The sequence below is a fragment of the Narcine bancroftii genome, chromosome 9, assembly GCF_036971445.1.
Source record: "Narcine bancroftii isolate sNarBan1 chromosome 9, sNarBan1.hap1, whole genome shotgun sequence".
Taxonomy (NCBI): Eukaryota; Metazoa; Chordata; class Chondrichthyes; order Torpediniformes; family Narcinidae; genus Narcine; species Narcine bancroftii.
The window spans coordinates 106,398,089-106,414,503 of NC_091477.1; the positions used below are offsets into that span (position 1 = coordinate 106,398,089).

At 38.3% G+C, this 16,415-nt stretch overlaps 1 protein-coding gene across 1 annotated transcript in view; it reads left to right on the forward strand.

Moving 5' to 3' along the window:
- LOC138743596 (serine-rich adhesin for platelets-like) overlaps window positions 1–16,415 on the forward strand; it is a 158,012-nt gene that overhangs the window by 19,723 nt on the left and 121,874 nt on the right. Inside the window, exons 12-17 of the mRNA XM_069899109.1 lie at window positions 34–123; window positions 3,175–3,264; window positions 6,547–6,738; window positions 9,685–9,774; window positions 12,824–13,006; window positions 15,953–16,135. Of these exons, the coding sequence (XP_069755210.1) occupies window positions 34–123; window positions 3,175–3,264; window positions 6,547–6,738; window positions 9,685–9,774; window positions 12,824–13,006; window positions 15,953–16,135 (828 nt within the window). The remainder of the gene's footprint in view (window positions 1–33; window positions 124–3,174; window positions 3,265–6,546; window positions 6,739–9,684; window positions 9,775–12,823; window positions 13,007–15,952; window positions 16,136–16,415) is intronic.

Below are 16,415 nucleotides of genomic sequence, written 5' to 3' on the forward strand. Positions count from 1 at the left end.
CTGTAACTAAACGCTCAGCTTTTCTATTTAAAGGAACTCTATCAACGACAGAAGGAAGTACCTCGTCAGCGGAAAGTACAACTATCAGCTCTTCGACAACGGAACCAACATCAACGTTGACAGGTAATCTCAATCACCACCGCGGCATTGTATTTTGCCAAGGATGTGTTGCAAATCAGAAAGATATCGCTCCAATTGAATATGATCTTGGAGTATTTTCCAAGAGTACATGTCATCAAAAGGTTATACTGCTCAAAGTCATTCCTGTACAAAAATTCCCTTATGTCCTGTGAAATCCACTGATCAAAAAATTGGACGTTAAAATGTCCATATTAATGTCCGGGGAGGAACATAGGTCGAATCCCTGCGTGATGAAAGCCATGTTAAGTCGTATACTTCAGAGGAGTCACTTCAACAGGGTGGAATTAATTGAGGGATGCATGATAAATATTCATTGTTCATGTCATAGCAACTATTGCATTCAATCGTAGGACCTCGCGATCATGCGAATGGTCACTCCTATTTGATGGGATGTCGCACTTTCTTTTCAATTCTTGCGAGACTATTCTTCTCTGCTTGATTTCCCCATCGGAAAATTCTCTCGTCAAAGAGTGTTTCATTACATCCAGAGAGACAACTTGACTTTATCCTCAGCCCAAGTTTTCTCTTCATTTTCTGTATCGGAACAGACCACGACTACCCTGGCTCCTTCATCCATATCTGCGACAAGTAGTGAAGCAACAGGTAGATTTATACGTTAAAAATATCCCGACAATACAATTCAGATTTCTCAGTAGCTTTTTACAGGCTTCCTGATAGACGCTTGAATATGTGGGGAAAGATGGGCTAAGTAATAATGAATAACTTAGAAATTTTGGTATTTGGCCAATAGCATTAATTATGAGACCTGGGACCTATTCCGGTACAGATCTGTTCTTCAGTTGTGTTTCCCCACAGTCACAGATGCTCTCAATTCCAGACACAATTGGAAATACTTGAGAATTGTTTCTTCAGATTTCTGAAACCCTGATTGAGTCATGATCACTTTAGAGTTCCATGTACCAAAACAGTGAACACGTTCCACAAATAATGCATATTTCAGCATTGATTTTGTTCTTTTAAACAACCAATCATCTTGCAAGACGAATGACCTTGGGTGAATTTGCTGTTTGATGTTTTCACATTAGAAAATCTCATCGCAAGAATAAAAATGCCTTTGACATTGCTGTGAAGCAATCAAATTATATATTTACCCTGCTTCGTCAAATAACCCAGCAGATTTTCTAGTTAATGTATATGTGGTGACTGCTGTCAAATCATTAACCGTCTCTCATATCCTTTTCAAACACATTCTACTCTTGTAAAAGACACATAGTATTGAAATCTATCCTATCATTCATCAATGGATAAGCAAGAAACAAAAATCCATGCCAAGTCGACAACTTCTACATTTGAATGTTCATTGATATTTCATGGAGATTCTTCATGGTAAATAAACATGCAGATCCATGACATCAGTTGCCAATTATGTGAGTGCCATCTGAAATATCCAGCATCAGGAAGGAAATGAATGGAATTTGAACAGAGATCTCACCAGAAGAATCAGCTGAATCTATGCAAAATCACAGTTTGCCAGGCTGATATGTATTTTAACAATCATTCTTCACATATTTCAAGGAACTACATCCGCGACAACAGAACCAAGTACCTCCTCAGAGCAATTTACATCTTCGACCTCTTCTTCAACAGAGTCAACATCAATAGTCACAGGTAACTTCAATCATAACCTGCTACTCCAAATGTAGACATGCAATATATTGTAAGAGGAAATTATAGTCTCATTCACATATTGCCTTGTGGAGTTCTGCAAGGAGACAGATCTGACTGTCATAGGAAAGGATCATCGAGTCAGGCTCATGTTCCGACGTAATGGCAGTTGCATCCAACTTTTGATTGAAGGGAATGACTGGGAATATAATCCTGAGGAGACAGTTGGGAAATATCAGTGTTTAATAAATTCATTTCTCAATTGCAAAAGTCAAATACTCCTGAATATTAACATGCAGATTTCTTGGCATTCACTTCAATCGCAAGCCATTTTCTAGAGAGGTAAAATGGGGAAACATTTGGTGCATATTACGAAGAGCAAATTTCAACCATTGCTCGAGACTGAGGGACATCACAATGTCTTTGAACCTGACCAATTTGTCAGAATGCAATATATAATGTATAGTGTTCTATAGTGACTTAAAATTTATTCTTGTTAATTTTCTGCTTGACTCTCTAGTTTACCTCCATTATCATAGAGTGAGAAATGTTATTGCATCCAGATAATTGATGGCTTTAACATCAAGGCAAACCTGACTTCATTTTCACTTTCAGAAACAAGCACGGTCACCACTGCCCCATCTACCACTCCTGGCACAAGCAGCGAGACAACAGGTAGACTCTTGCAACATATGTAACTACCGTTCCGTCTGCCGTCCCAGCCAATCTTTCCTCTTAATGCAATTGACAAACAGTTGCGATGCTTGATTTTTAAAGCTGAAAAGATTCTTCAGCACAGCTAAACACAGTTCCATTCAGTGATTGAATGAAAAATTGCACAGATAGAGCAGAAATGAGCCAGCAGACTTGAGACAAAAATATCAGATGACCAGTAGGATTAAGACTCACTCGACATTTGTTTTGGCGTGTCTTTATGTCACCTATCGTAATGATTGAACAGCAATAGCTTTGCCATGTCTCTGATAAATTCAAATATCAAAAGTGGCTTCACATCAAGAACCAAACATCAGACTGCAGCGATTGGTGCCATATATACAATCATTAACACACTCAATTTTTTTATTTTCAAAAGACTTGCGGTCACCTCAACTACAGTGGCCACTGAAATCTATTCAATGGTTTATCAAGGATTGACACACAAATAGGTAACTCTGTAAACTTCACAATTTTGCCCAAATAATCATTCATCAATGGCTGTGATATGGAATTGTTTCAACTTCGAATATTTGCAGTATTACTCGCAACATTGCAATTAAAAGAACTATTTGTCATACAAAATGAAATGAAATTAAATCACTGTTGAATGGACTGTTTAATCAACGGACTAGAGTAGCTTGACCGTGCTGTGATGGACTGTAACTAAACGCTCAGCTTTTCTATTTAAAGGAACTCTATCAACGACAGAAGGAAGTACCTCGTCAGCGGAAAGTACAACTATCAGCTCTTCGACAACGGAACCAACATCAACGTTGACAGGTAATCTCAATCACCACCGCGGCATTGTATTTTGCCAAGGATGTGTTGCAATCAGAAAGATATCGCTCCAATTGAATATGATCTTGGAGTATTTTCCAAGAGTACATGTCATCAAAAGGTTATACTGCTCAAAGTCAATCCTGTACAAAAATTCCCTTATGTCCTGTGAAATCCACTGATCAAAAAATTGGACGTTAAAATGTCCATATTAATGTCCGGGGAGGAACATAGGTCGAATCCCTGCGTGATGAAAGCCATGTTAAGTCGTATACTTCAGAGGAGTCACTTCAACAGGGTGGAATTAATTGAGGGATGAATGATAAATATTCACTGTTCATGTCACAGCAACTATTGCATTCAATCGTAGGACCTCGCAATCATGCGAATGGTCACTCCTATTTGATGGGATGTCGCAGTTTCTTTTCAATTCATGCGAGACTATTCTTCTCTGCTTGATTTCCCCATCGGAAATTTCTCTCGTCAAATAGTGTTTCATTACATCCAGAGAGACAACTTGACTTTATCCTCAGCCCAAGTTTTCTCTTCATTTTCTGTATCGGAACAGACCACGACTACCCTGGCTCCTTCATCCATATCTGCTACAAGTAGTAAAGCAACAGGTAGATTTATACGTTAAAAATATCCCCACAATCTTTGGCTTGGCTTCGCGGACGAAGATTTATGGAGGGGGTAAAAAGTCCACGTCAGCTGCAGGCTCGTTTGTGGCTGACAAGTCCGATGCGGGACAGGCTGACACGATTGCAGCGGTTGCAGGGGAAAATTGGTTGGTTGGGGTTGGGTGTTGGGTTTTTCCTCCTTTGCCTTTTGTCAGTGAGGTGGGCTCTGCGGTCTTCTTCAAAGGAGGTTGCTGACCGCCAAACTGTGAGGCGCCAAGATACAATTCAGATTTCTCAGTAGCTTTTTACAGGCTTCCAGATAGACGCTTGAATATGTGGGGAAAGATGGGCTAAGTAACAATGAATAACTTAGAAATTTTGGTATTTGGCCAATAGCATTAATTATGAGACCTGGGACCTATTCCGGTACAGTTCTGTTCTTCAGTTGTGTTTCCCCACAGTCACAGATGCTCTCAATTCCAGACACAATCGGAAATACTTGAGAATTGTTTCTTCAGATTTCTGAAACCCTGATTGAGTCATGATCACTTTAGAGTTCCATGTACCAAAACAGTGAACACGTTCCACAAATAATGCATATTTCAGCAATGATTTTTTTTCATTTAAACAACCAATCATCTTGCAAGACGAATGACCTTGGGTGAATTTGCTTTTTGATGTTTTCACATTAGAAAATCTCATCGCAAGAATAAAAATGCCTTTGACATTGCTGTGAAGCAATCAAATTATATATTTACCCTGCTTCGTCAAATAACCCAGCAGATTTTCTAGTTAATGTATATGTGGTGACTGCTGTCAAATCATTAACCGTCTCTCATATCCTTTTCAAACACATTCTACTCTTGTAAAAGACACATAGTATTGAAATCTATCCCATCATTCATCAATGGATAAGCAAGAAACAAAAATCCATGCCAAGTCGACAACTTCTACATTTGAATGTTCATTGATATTTCATGGAGATTCTTCATGGTAAATAAACATGCAGATCCATGACATCAGTTGCCAATTATGTGAGTGCCATCTGAAATATCCAGCATCAGGAAGGAAATGAATGGAATTTGAACAGAGATCTCACCAGAAGAATCAGCTAAATCTATGCAAAATCACAGTTTTCCAGGCTGATATGTATTTTAACAATCATTCTTCACATATTTCAACGACAACAGAACCAAGTACCTCCTCAGAGCAATTTACATCTTCGACCTCTTCTTCAACAGAGTCAACATCAATAGTCACAGGTAACTTCAATCATAACCTGCTACTCCAAATGTAGACATGCAATATATTGTAAGAGGAAATTATAGTCTCATTCACATATTGCCTTGTGGAGTTCTGCAAGTGGAGAGATCTGACTGTCATTGGAAAGGATCATCGAGTCAGGCTCATGTTCCGACGTAATGGCAGTTGCATCCAACTTTTGATTGAAGGGAATGACTGGGAATATAATCCTGAGGAGACAGTTGGGAAATATCAGTGTTTAATAAGTGCATTTCTCAATTGCAAAAGTCAAATACTCCTGAATATTAACATGCGGATTTCTTGGCATTCACTTCAACCGCTTGCCATTTTCTACAGAGGCAAAATGGGGAAACATTTCGTGCATATTACGAAGAGCAAATTTCAACCATTGCTCGAGACTGAGGGACATCACAATGTCTTTGAACCTGACCAATTTGTCAGAATGCAATATATAATGTATAGTGTTCTCTAGTGACTTAAAATTTATTCTTGTTAATTTTCTGCTTGACTCTCTAGTTTACCTCCATTATCATAGAGTGAGAAATGTTATTGCATCCAGATAATTGATGGCTTTAACATCAAGGCAAACCTGACTTCATTTTCACTTTCAGAAACCAGCACGGTCACCACTGCCCCATCTACCACTCCTGGCACAAGCAGCGAGACAACAGGTAGACTCTTGCAACATATGTAACTACCGTTCCGTCTGTCATCCCAGCCAATCTTTCCTCTTCATGCAATTGACAAACAGTTGCGATGCTTGATTTTTAAAGCTGAAAAGATTCTTCAGCACAGCTAAACACAGTTCCATTCAGTGACTGAATTAAAAATTGCACAGATAGAGCAGAAATGAGCCAGCAGACTTGAGACAAAAATATCAGATGACCAGTAGGATTAAGACTCACTCGACATTTGTTTTGGCGTGTCTTTATGTCAACTATCGTAATGATTGAACAGCAATAGCTTTGCCATGTCTCTGATAAATTCAAATATCAAAAGTGGCTTCACATCAAGAATCAAACATCAGATTGCAGCGATTGGTGCCATATATACAATCATTAAAACACTCAATTTTTTTATTTTCAAAAGTCTTGCGGTCACCTCAACTGCAGTGGCCACTGAAATCTATTCAATGGTTTATCAAGGACTGACACTCAAATAGGTAACTCTATAAACTTCACAATTTTGCTCAAATAATCATTCATCAATGGCTGTGATATGGAATTGTTTCAACTTCGAATATTTGCAGAATTATTCGCAACATTGCAATTACAATAACTATTTGTCATACAAATGAAATGAAATTAATTCACTGTTGTATGGACTGTTTAATCAATGGACTAGAGTAGCTTGACCGTGCTGTGATGGACTGTAACTAAACGCTCAGCTTTTCTATTAAAAGGAACTCTATCTACGACAAAAGGAAGTACCTTCTCAGCGGAAAGTACAACTATCAGCTCTTCGACAACGGAACCAACATCAACGTTGACAGGTAATCTCAATCACCACCGCGGCATTGTATTTGGCCAAGGATGTGTTGCAAATCAGAAAGATATCGCTCCAATTGAATATGATCTTGGAGTATTTTCCAAGAGTACATGTCATCAAAAGGTTATACTGCTCAAAGTCAATCCTGTACGAATATTCCCTTATGTCCTGTGAAATCCACTGATCAAAAAATTGGACGTTAAAATGTCCATGTTAATGCCCGGGGAGGAACATAGGTCGAATCCCTGCGTGATGAAAGCCATGTTAAGTCGTATACTTCAGAGGAGTCACTTCAACAGGGTGGAATTAATTGAGGGATGCATGATAAATATTCATTGTTCATGTTACAGCAACTATTGCATTCAATCGTAGGACCTCGCGATCATGCGAATGGTCACTCCTATTTGATGGGATGTCGCACTTTCTTTTCAATTCTTGCGAGACTATTCTTCTCTGCTTGATTTCCCCATCGGAAATTTCTCTCGTCAAATAGTGTTTCATTACATCCAGAGAGACAACTTGACTTTATCCTCAGCCCAAGTTTTCTCTTCATTTTCTGTATCGGAACAGACCATGACTACCCTGGCTCCTTCATCCATACCTGCGACAAGTAGTGAAGCAACAGGTAGATTTATACGTTAAAAATATCCCCACAATACAATTCAGATTTCTCAGTAGCTTTTTACAGTCTTCCAGATAGACGCTTGAATATGTGGGGAAAGATGGGCTAAGTAACAATGAATAACTTAGAAATTTTGGTATTTGGCCAATAGCCAAATATGAGACCTGGGACCTATTCCGGTACAGTTCTGTTCTTCAGTTGTGTTTCCCCACAGTCACAGATGCTCTCAATTCCAGACACAATCGGAAATACTTGAGAATTGTTTCTTCAGATTTCTGAAACCCTGATTGAGTCATGATCACTTTAGAGTTCCATGTACCAAAACAGTGAACACGTTCCACAAATAATGCATATTTCAGCATTGATTTTGTTCTTTTAAACAACCAATCATCTTGCAAGACGAATGACCTTGGGTGAATTTGCTTTTTGATGTTTTCACATTAGAAAATCTCATCGCAAGAATAAAAATGCCTTTGACATTGCTGTGAAGTAATCAAATTATATATTTACCCTGCTTTGTCAAATAACCCAGCAGATTTTCTAGTTAATGTATATGTGGTGACTGCTGTCAAATCATTAACCGTCTCTCATATCCTTTTCAAACACATTCTACTCTTGTAAAAGACACATAGTATTGAAATCTATCCAATCATTCATCAATGGATAAGCAAGAAACAAAAATCCATGCCAAGTCGACAACTTCTACATTTGAATGTTCATTGATATTTCATGGAGATTCTTCATGGTAAATAAACATGCAGATCCATGACATCAGTTGCCAATTATGTGAGTGCCATCTGAAATATCCAGCATCAGGAAGGAAATGAATGGAATTTGAACAGAGATCTCACCGGAAGAATCAGCTGAATCTATGCAAAATCACAGTTTGCCAGGCTGATATGTATTTTAACAATCATTCTTCACATATTTCAAGGAACTACATCCGTGACAACAGAACCAAGTACCTCCTCAGAGCAATTTACATCTTCGACCTCTTCTTCAACAGAGTCAACATCAATAGTCACAGGTAACTTCAATCATAACCTGCTACTCCAAATGTAGACATGCAATATATTGTAAGAGGAAATTATAGTCTCATTCACATATTGCCTTGTGGAGTTCTGCAAGGGGAGAGATCTGACTGTCATTGGAAAGGATCATCGAGTCAGGCTCATGTTCCGACGTAATAGCAGTTGCATCCAACTTTTGAATGAAGGGAATGACTGGGAATATAATCCTGAGGAGACAGTTGGGAAATATCAGTGTTTAATAAATGCATTTCTCAATTGCAAAATTCAAATACTCCTGAATATTAACATGCGGATTTCTTGGCATTCACTGCAACCGCTTGCCATTTTCTACAGAGACAAAATGGGGAAACATTTGGTGCATATTACGAAGAGCAAATTTCAAACATTGCTCGAGACTGAGGGACATCACAATCTCTTTGAACCTGACCAATTTGTCAGAATGCAATACATAATGTATAGTGTTCTATAGTGACTTAAAATTTATTCTTGTTAATTTTCTGCTTGACTCTCTAGTTTACCTCCATTATCATAGAGTGAGAAATGTTATTGCATCCAGATAATTGATGGCTTTAACATCAAGGCAAACCTGACTTCATTTTCACTTTCAGAAACAAGCACGGTCACCACTACCCCATCTACCACTCCTGGCACAAGCAGCGAGACAACAGGTAGACTCTTGCAACATATGTAACTACCGTTCCGTCTGCCGTCCCAGCCAATCTTTCCTTTTCATGCAATTGACAAACAGTTGCGATGCTTGATTTTTAAAGCTGAAAAGATTCTTCAGCACAGCTAAACACAGTTCCATTCAGTGACTGAATGAAAAATTGCACAGATAGAGCAGAAATGAGCCAGCAGACTTGAGACAAAAATATCAGATGACCAGTAGGATTAAGACTCACTCGACATTTATATTGGCGTGTCTTTATGTCAACTATCATAATGATTGAACAGCAATAGCTTTGCCATGTCTCTGATAAATTCAAATATCAAAAGTGGCTTCACATCAAGAATCAAACATCAGACTGCAGCGATTGGTGCCATATATACAATCATTAAAACACTCAATTTTTTTATTTTCAAAAGTCTTGCGGTCACCTCAACTGCAGTGGCCACTGAAATCTATTCAATGGTTTATCAAGGACTGACACACAAATAGGTAACTCTATAAACTTCACAATTTTGCTCAAATAATCATTCATCAATGGCTGTGATATGGAATTGTTTCAACTTCGAATATTTGCAGTATTACTCGCAACATTGCAATTACAATAACTATTTGTCATACAAATGAAATGAAATTAATTCACTGTTGTATGGACTGTTTAATCAATGGACTAGAGTAGCTTGACCGTGCTGTGATGGACTGTAACTAAACGCTCAGCTTTTCTATTTAAAGGAACTCTATCTACGACAGAAGGAAGTACCTCCTCAGCGGAAAGTACAACTATCAGCTCTTCGACAACGGAACCAACATCAACGTTGACAGGTAATCTCAATCACCACTGCGGCATTGTATTTTGCCAAGGGTGTGTTGCAAATCAGAAAGATATCGCTCCAATTGAATATGATCTTGGAGTATTTTCCAAGAGTACATGTCATCAAAAGGTTATACTGCTCAAAGTCAATCCTGTACGAAAATTCCCTTATGTCCTGTGAAATCCACTGATCAAAAAATTGGACGTTAAAATATCCATATTAATGCACGGGGAGGAACATAGGTCGAATCCCTGCGTGATGAAAGCCATGTTAAGTCGTATACTTCAGAGGAGTCACTTCAACAGGGTGGAATTAATTGAGGGATGCATGATAAATATTCATTGTTCATGTCACAGCAACTATTGCATTCAATCGTAGGACCTCCCGATCATGCGAATGGTCACTCCTATTTGATGGGATGTCGCACTTTCTTTTCAATTCTTGCGAGACTATTCTTCTCTGCTTGATTTCCCCATCGGAAATTTCTCTCGTCAAATAGTGTTTCATTACATCCAGAGAGACAACTTGACTTTATCCTCAGCCCAAGTTTTCTCTTCATTTTCTGTATCGGAACAGAACACGACTACCCTGGCTCCTTCATCCATATCTGCAACAAGTAGTGAAGCAACAGGTAGATTTATACGTTAAAAATATCCCCACAATACAATTCAGATTTCTCAGTAGCTTTTTACAGTCTTCCAGATAGACGCTTGAATATGTGGGGAAAGATGGGCTAAGTAACAATGAATAACTTAGAAATTTTGGTATTTGGCCAATAGCCAAATATGAGACCTGGGACCTATTCCAGTACAGTTCTGTTCTTCAGTTGTGTTTCCTCACAGTCACAGATGCTCTCAATTCCAGACACAATCGGAAATACTTGAGAATTGTTTCTTCAGATTTCTGAAACCCTGATTGAGTCATGATCACTTTAGAGTTCCATGTACCAAAACAGTGAACACGTTCCACAAATAATGCATATTTCAGCAATGATTTTTTTTCATTTAAACAACCAATCATCTTGCAAGACGAATGACCTTGGGTCAATTTGCTTTTTGATGTTTTCACATTAGAAAATCTCATCGCAAGAATAAAAATGCCTTTGACATTGCTGTGAAGCAATCAAATTATATATTTACCCTGCTTCGTCAAATAACCCAGCAGATTTTCTAGTTAATGTAAATGTGGTGACTGCTGTCAAATCATTAACCGTCTCTCATATCCTTTTCAAACACATTCTACTCTTGTAAAAGACACATAGTATTGAAATCTATCCCATCATTCATCAATGGACAAGCAAGAAACAAAAATCCATGCCAAGTCGACAACTTCTAAATTTGAATGTTCATTGATATTTCATGGAGATTCTTCATGGTAAATAAACATGCAGATCCATGACATCAGTTGCCAATTATGTGAGTGCCATCTGAAATATCCAGCATCAGGAAGGAAATGAATGGAATTTGAACAGAGATCTCACCGGAAGAATCAGCTGAATCGATGCAAAATCACAGTTTGCCAGGCTGATATGTATTTTAACAATCATTCTTCACATATTTCAAGGAACTACATCCGCGACAACAGAACCAAGTACCTCCTCAGAGCAATTTACATCTTCGACCTCTTCTTCAACAGAGTCAACATCAATAGTCACAGGTAACTTCAATCTTAACCTGTTACTCCAAATGTAGACATGCAATATATTGTAAGAGGAAATTATAGTCTCATTCACATATTGCCTTGTGGAGTTCTGCAAGGAGAGAGATCTGACTGTCATTGGAAAGGATCATCGAGTCAGGCTCATGTTCCGACGTAATGGCAGTTGCATCCAACTTTTGATTGAAGGGAATGACTGGGAATATAATCCTGAGGAGACAGTTGGGAAATATCAGTGTTTAATAAATGCATTTCTCAATTGCAAAAGTCAAATACTCCTGAATATTAACATGCGGATTTCTTGGCATTCACTTCAACCGCTTGCCATTTTCTACAGAGGCAAAATGGTGAAACATTTGGTACATATTACGAAGAGCTAATTTCAACCATTGCTCGAGACTGAGGGACATCACAATGTCTTTGAACCTGACCAATTTGTCAGAATGCAATATATAATGTATAGTGTTCTCTAGTGACTTAAAATTTATTCTTGTTAATTTTCTGCTTGACTCTCTAGTTTACCTCCATTATCATAGAGTGAGAAATGTTATTGCATCCAGATAATTGATGGCTTTAACATCAAGGCAAACCTGACTTCATTTTCACTTTCAGAAACAAGCACGGTCACCACTGCCCCATCTACCACTCCTGGCACAAGCAGCGAGACAACAGGTAGACTCTTGCAACATATGTAACTACCGTTCCATCTGCCGTCCCAGCCAATCTTTCCTCTTCATGCAATTGACAAACAGTTGCGATGCTTGATTTTTAAAGCTGAAAAGATTCTTCAGCACAGCTAAACACAGTTCCATTCAGTGACTGAATGAAAAATTGCACAGATAGAGCAGAAATGAGCCAGCAGACTTGAGACAAAAATATCAGATGACCAGTAGGATTAAGACTCACTCGACATTTATATTGGCGTGTCTTTATGTCAACTATCGTAATGATTGAACAGCAATAGCTTTGCCATGTCTCTGATAAATTCAAATATCAAAAGTGGCTTCACATCAAGAACCAAACATCAGACTGCAGCGATTGGTGCCATATATACAATCATTAAAACACTCAATTTTTTTATTTTCAAAAGTCTTGCGGTCACCTCAACTACAGTGGCCACTGAAATGTATTCAATGGTTTATCAAGGACTGACACACAAATAGGTAACTCTATAAACTTCACAATTTTGCTCAAATAATCATTCATCAATGGCTGTGATAAGGAATTGTTTCAACTTCGAATATTTGCAGTATTACTCGCAACATTGCAATTACAAGAACTATTTGTCATACCAATGAAATGAAATTAATTCACTGTTGTATGGACTGTTTAATCAATGGACTAGAGTAGATTGACCGTGCTGTGATGGACTGTAACTAAACGCTCAGCTTTTCTATTTAAAGGAACTCTATCTACGACAGAAGGGAGTACCTCGTCAGCGGAAAGTACAACTATCAGCTCTTCGACAACGGAACCAACATCAACGTTGACAGGTAATCTCAATCACCACCGCGGCATTGTATTTGGCCAAGGATATCAGAAAGATATCGCTCCAATTGAATATGATCTTGGAGTATTTTCCAAGAGTACATGTCATCAAAAGGTTATACTGCTCAAAGTCATTCCTGTACGAAAATTCCCTTATGGGCTGTGAAATCCACTGATCAAAAAATTGGACGTTAAAATGTCCATATTAATGCCCGGGGAGGAACATAGCTCGAATCCCTGCGTGTTGAAAGCCATGTTAATTCGTATACTTCAGAGGAGTCACTTCAACAGGTTGGAATTAATTGAGGGATGAATGATAAATATTCATTGTTCATGTCACAGCAACTATTGCATTCAATCGTAGGACCTCGCGATCATGCGAATGGTCACTCCTATTTGATGGGATGTCGCACTTTCTTTTCAATTCTTGCGAGACTATTCTTCTCTGCTTGAATTCCCCATCGGAAATTTCTCTCGTCAAAGAGTGTTTCATTACATCCAGAGAGACAACTTGACTTTATCCTCAGCCCAAGTTTTCTCTTCATTTTCTGTATCGGAACAGAACACGACTACCCTGGCTCCTTCATCCATATCTGCGACAAGTAGTGAAGCAACAGGTAGATTTATACGTTAAAAATATCCCCACAATTCAATTCAGATTTCTCAGTAGCTTTTTACAGTCTTCCAGATAGACGCTTGAATATGTGGGGAAAGATGGGCTAAGTAACAATGAATAACTTAGAAATTTTGGTATTTGGCCAATAGCCAAATATGAGACCTGGGACCTATTCCGGTACAGTTCTGTTCTTCAGTTGTGTTTCCCCACAGTCACAGATGCTCTCAATTCCAGACACAATCGGAAATACTTGAGAATTGTTTCTTCAGATTTCTGAAACCCTGATTGAGTCATGATCACTTTAGAGTTCCATGTACCAAAACAGTGAACACGTTCCACAAATAATGCATATTTCAGCATTGATTTTGTTCTTTTAAACAACCAATCATCTTGCAAGACGATTGACCTTGGGTGAATTTGCTTTTTGATGTTTTCACATTAGAAAATCTCATCGCAAGAATAAAAATGCCTTTGACATTGCTGTGAAGCAATCAAATTATATATTTACCCTGCTTCGTCAAATAACCCAGCAGATTTTCTAGTTAATGTAAATGTGGTGACTGCTGTCAAATCATTAACCGTCTCTCATATCCTTTTCAAACACATTCTACTCTTGTAAAAGACACATACTATTGAAATCTATCCCATCATTCATCAATGGACAAGCAAGAAACAAAAATCCATGCCAAGTCGACAACTTCTACATCTGAATGTTCATTGATATTTCATGGAGATTCTTCATGGTAAATAAACATGCAGATCCATGACATCAGTTGCCAATTATGTGAGTGCCATCTGAAATATCCAGCATCAGGAAGGAAATGAATGGAATTTGAACAGAGATCTCACCGGAAGAATCAGCTGAATCGATGCAAAATCACAGTTTGCCAGGCTGATATGTATTTTAACAATCATTCTTCACATATTTCAAGGAACTACATCCGCGACAACAGAACCAAGTACCTCCTCAGAGCAATTTACATCTTCGACCTCTTCTTCAACAGAGTCAACATCAATAGTCACAGGTAACTTCAATCTTAACCTGTTACTCCAAATGTAGACATGCAATATATTGTAAGAGGAAATTATAGTCTCATTCACATATTGCCTTGTGGAGTTCTGCAAGGAGAGAGATCTGACTGTCATTGGAAAGGATCATCGAGTCAGGCTCATGTTCCGACGTAATGGCAGTTGCATCCAACTTTTGATTGAAGGGAATGACTGGGAATATAATCCTGAGGAGACAGTTGGGAAATATCAGTGTTTAATAAATGCATTTCTCAATTGCAAAAGTCAAATACTCCTGAATATTAACATGCGGATTTCTTGGCATTCACTTCAACCGCTTGCCATTTTCTACAGAGGCAAAATGGTGAAACATTTGGTACATATTACGAAGAGCTAATTTCAACCATTGCTCGAGACTGAGGGACATCACAATGTCTTTGAACCTGACCAATTTGTCAGAATGCAATATATAATGTATAGTGTTCTCTAGTGACTTAAAATTTATTCTTGTTAATTTTCTGCTTGACTCTCTAGTTTACCTCCATTATCATAGAGTGAGAAATGTTATTGCATCCAGATAATTGATGGCTTTAACATCAAGGCAAACCTGACTTCATTTTCACTTTCAGAAACAAGCACGGTCACCACTGCCCCATCTACCACTCCTGGCACAAGCAGCGAGACAACAGGTAGACTCTTGCAACATATGTAACTACCGTTCCATCTGCCGTCCCAGCCAATCTTTCCTCTTCATGCAATTGACAAACAGTTGCGATGCTTGATTTTTAAAGCTGAAAAGATTCTTCAGCACAGCTAAACACAGTTCCATTCAGTGACTGAATGAAAAATTCCACAGATAGAGCAGAAATAAGCCAGCAGACTTGAGACAAAAATATAAGATGACCAGTAGGATTAAGACTCACTCGACATTTATATTGGCGTGTCTTTATGTCAACTATCGTAATGATTGAACAGCAATAGCTTTGCCATGTCTCTGATAAATTCAAATATCAAAAGTGGCTTCACATCAAGAACCAAACATCAGACTGCAGCGATTGGTGCCATATATACAATCATTAAAACACTCAATTTTTTTATTTTCACAAGTCTTGCGGTCACCTCAACTACAGTGGCCACTGAAATGTATTCAATGGTTTATCAAGGACTGACACACAAATAGGTAACTCTATAAACTTCACAATTTTGCTCAAATAATCATTCATCAATGGCTGTGATAAGGAATTGTTTCAACTTCGAATATTTGCAGTATTACTCGCAACATTGCAATTACAAGAACTATTTGTCATACCAATGAAATGAAATTAATTCACTGTTGTATGGACTGTTTAATCAATGGACTAGAGTAGATTGACCGTGCTGTGATGGACTGTAACTAAACGCTCAGCTTTTCTATTTAAAGGAACTCTATCTACGACAGAAGGGAGTACCTCGTCAGCGGAAAGTACAACTATCAGCTCTTCGACAACGGAACCAACATCAACGTTGACAGGTAATCTCAATCACCACCGCGGCATTGTATTTGGCCAAGGATATCAGAAAGATATCGCTCCAATTGAATATGATCTTGGAGTATTTTCCAAGAGTACATGTCATCAAAAGGTTATACTGCTCAAAGTCATTCCTGTACGAAAATTCCCTTATGGGCTGTGAAATCCACTGATCAAAAAATTGGACGTTAAAATGTCCATATTAATGCCCGGGGAGGAACATAGCTCGAATCCCTGCGTGTTGAAAGCCATGTTAATTCGTATACTTCAGAGGAGTCACTTCAACAGGTTGGAATTAATTGAGGGATGAATGATAAATATTCATTGTTCATGTCACAGCAACTATTGCATTCAATCGTAGGACCTCGCGATCAT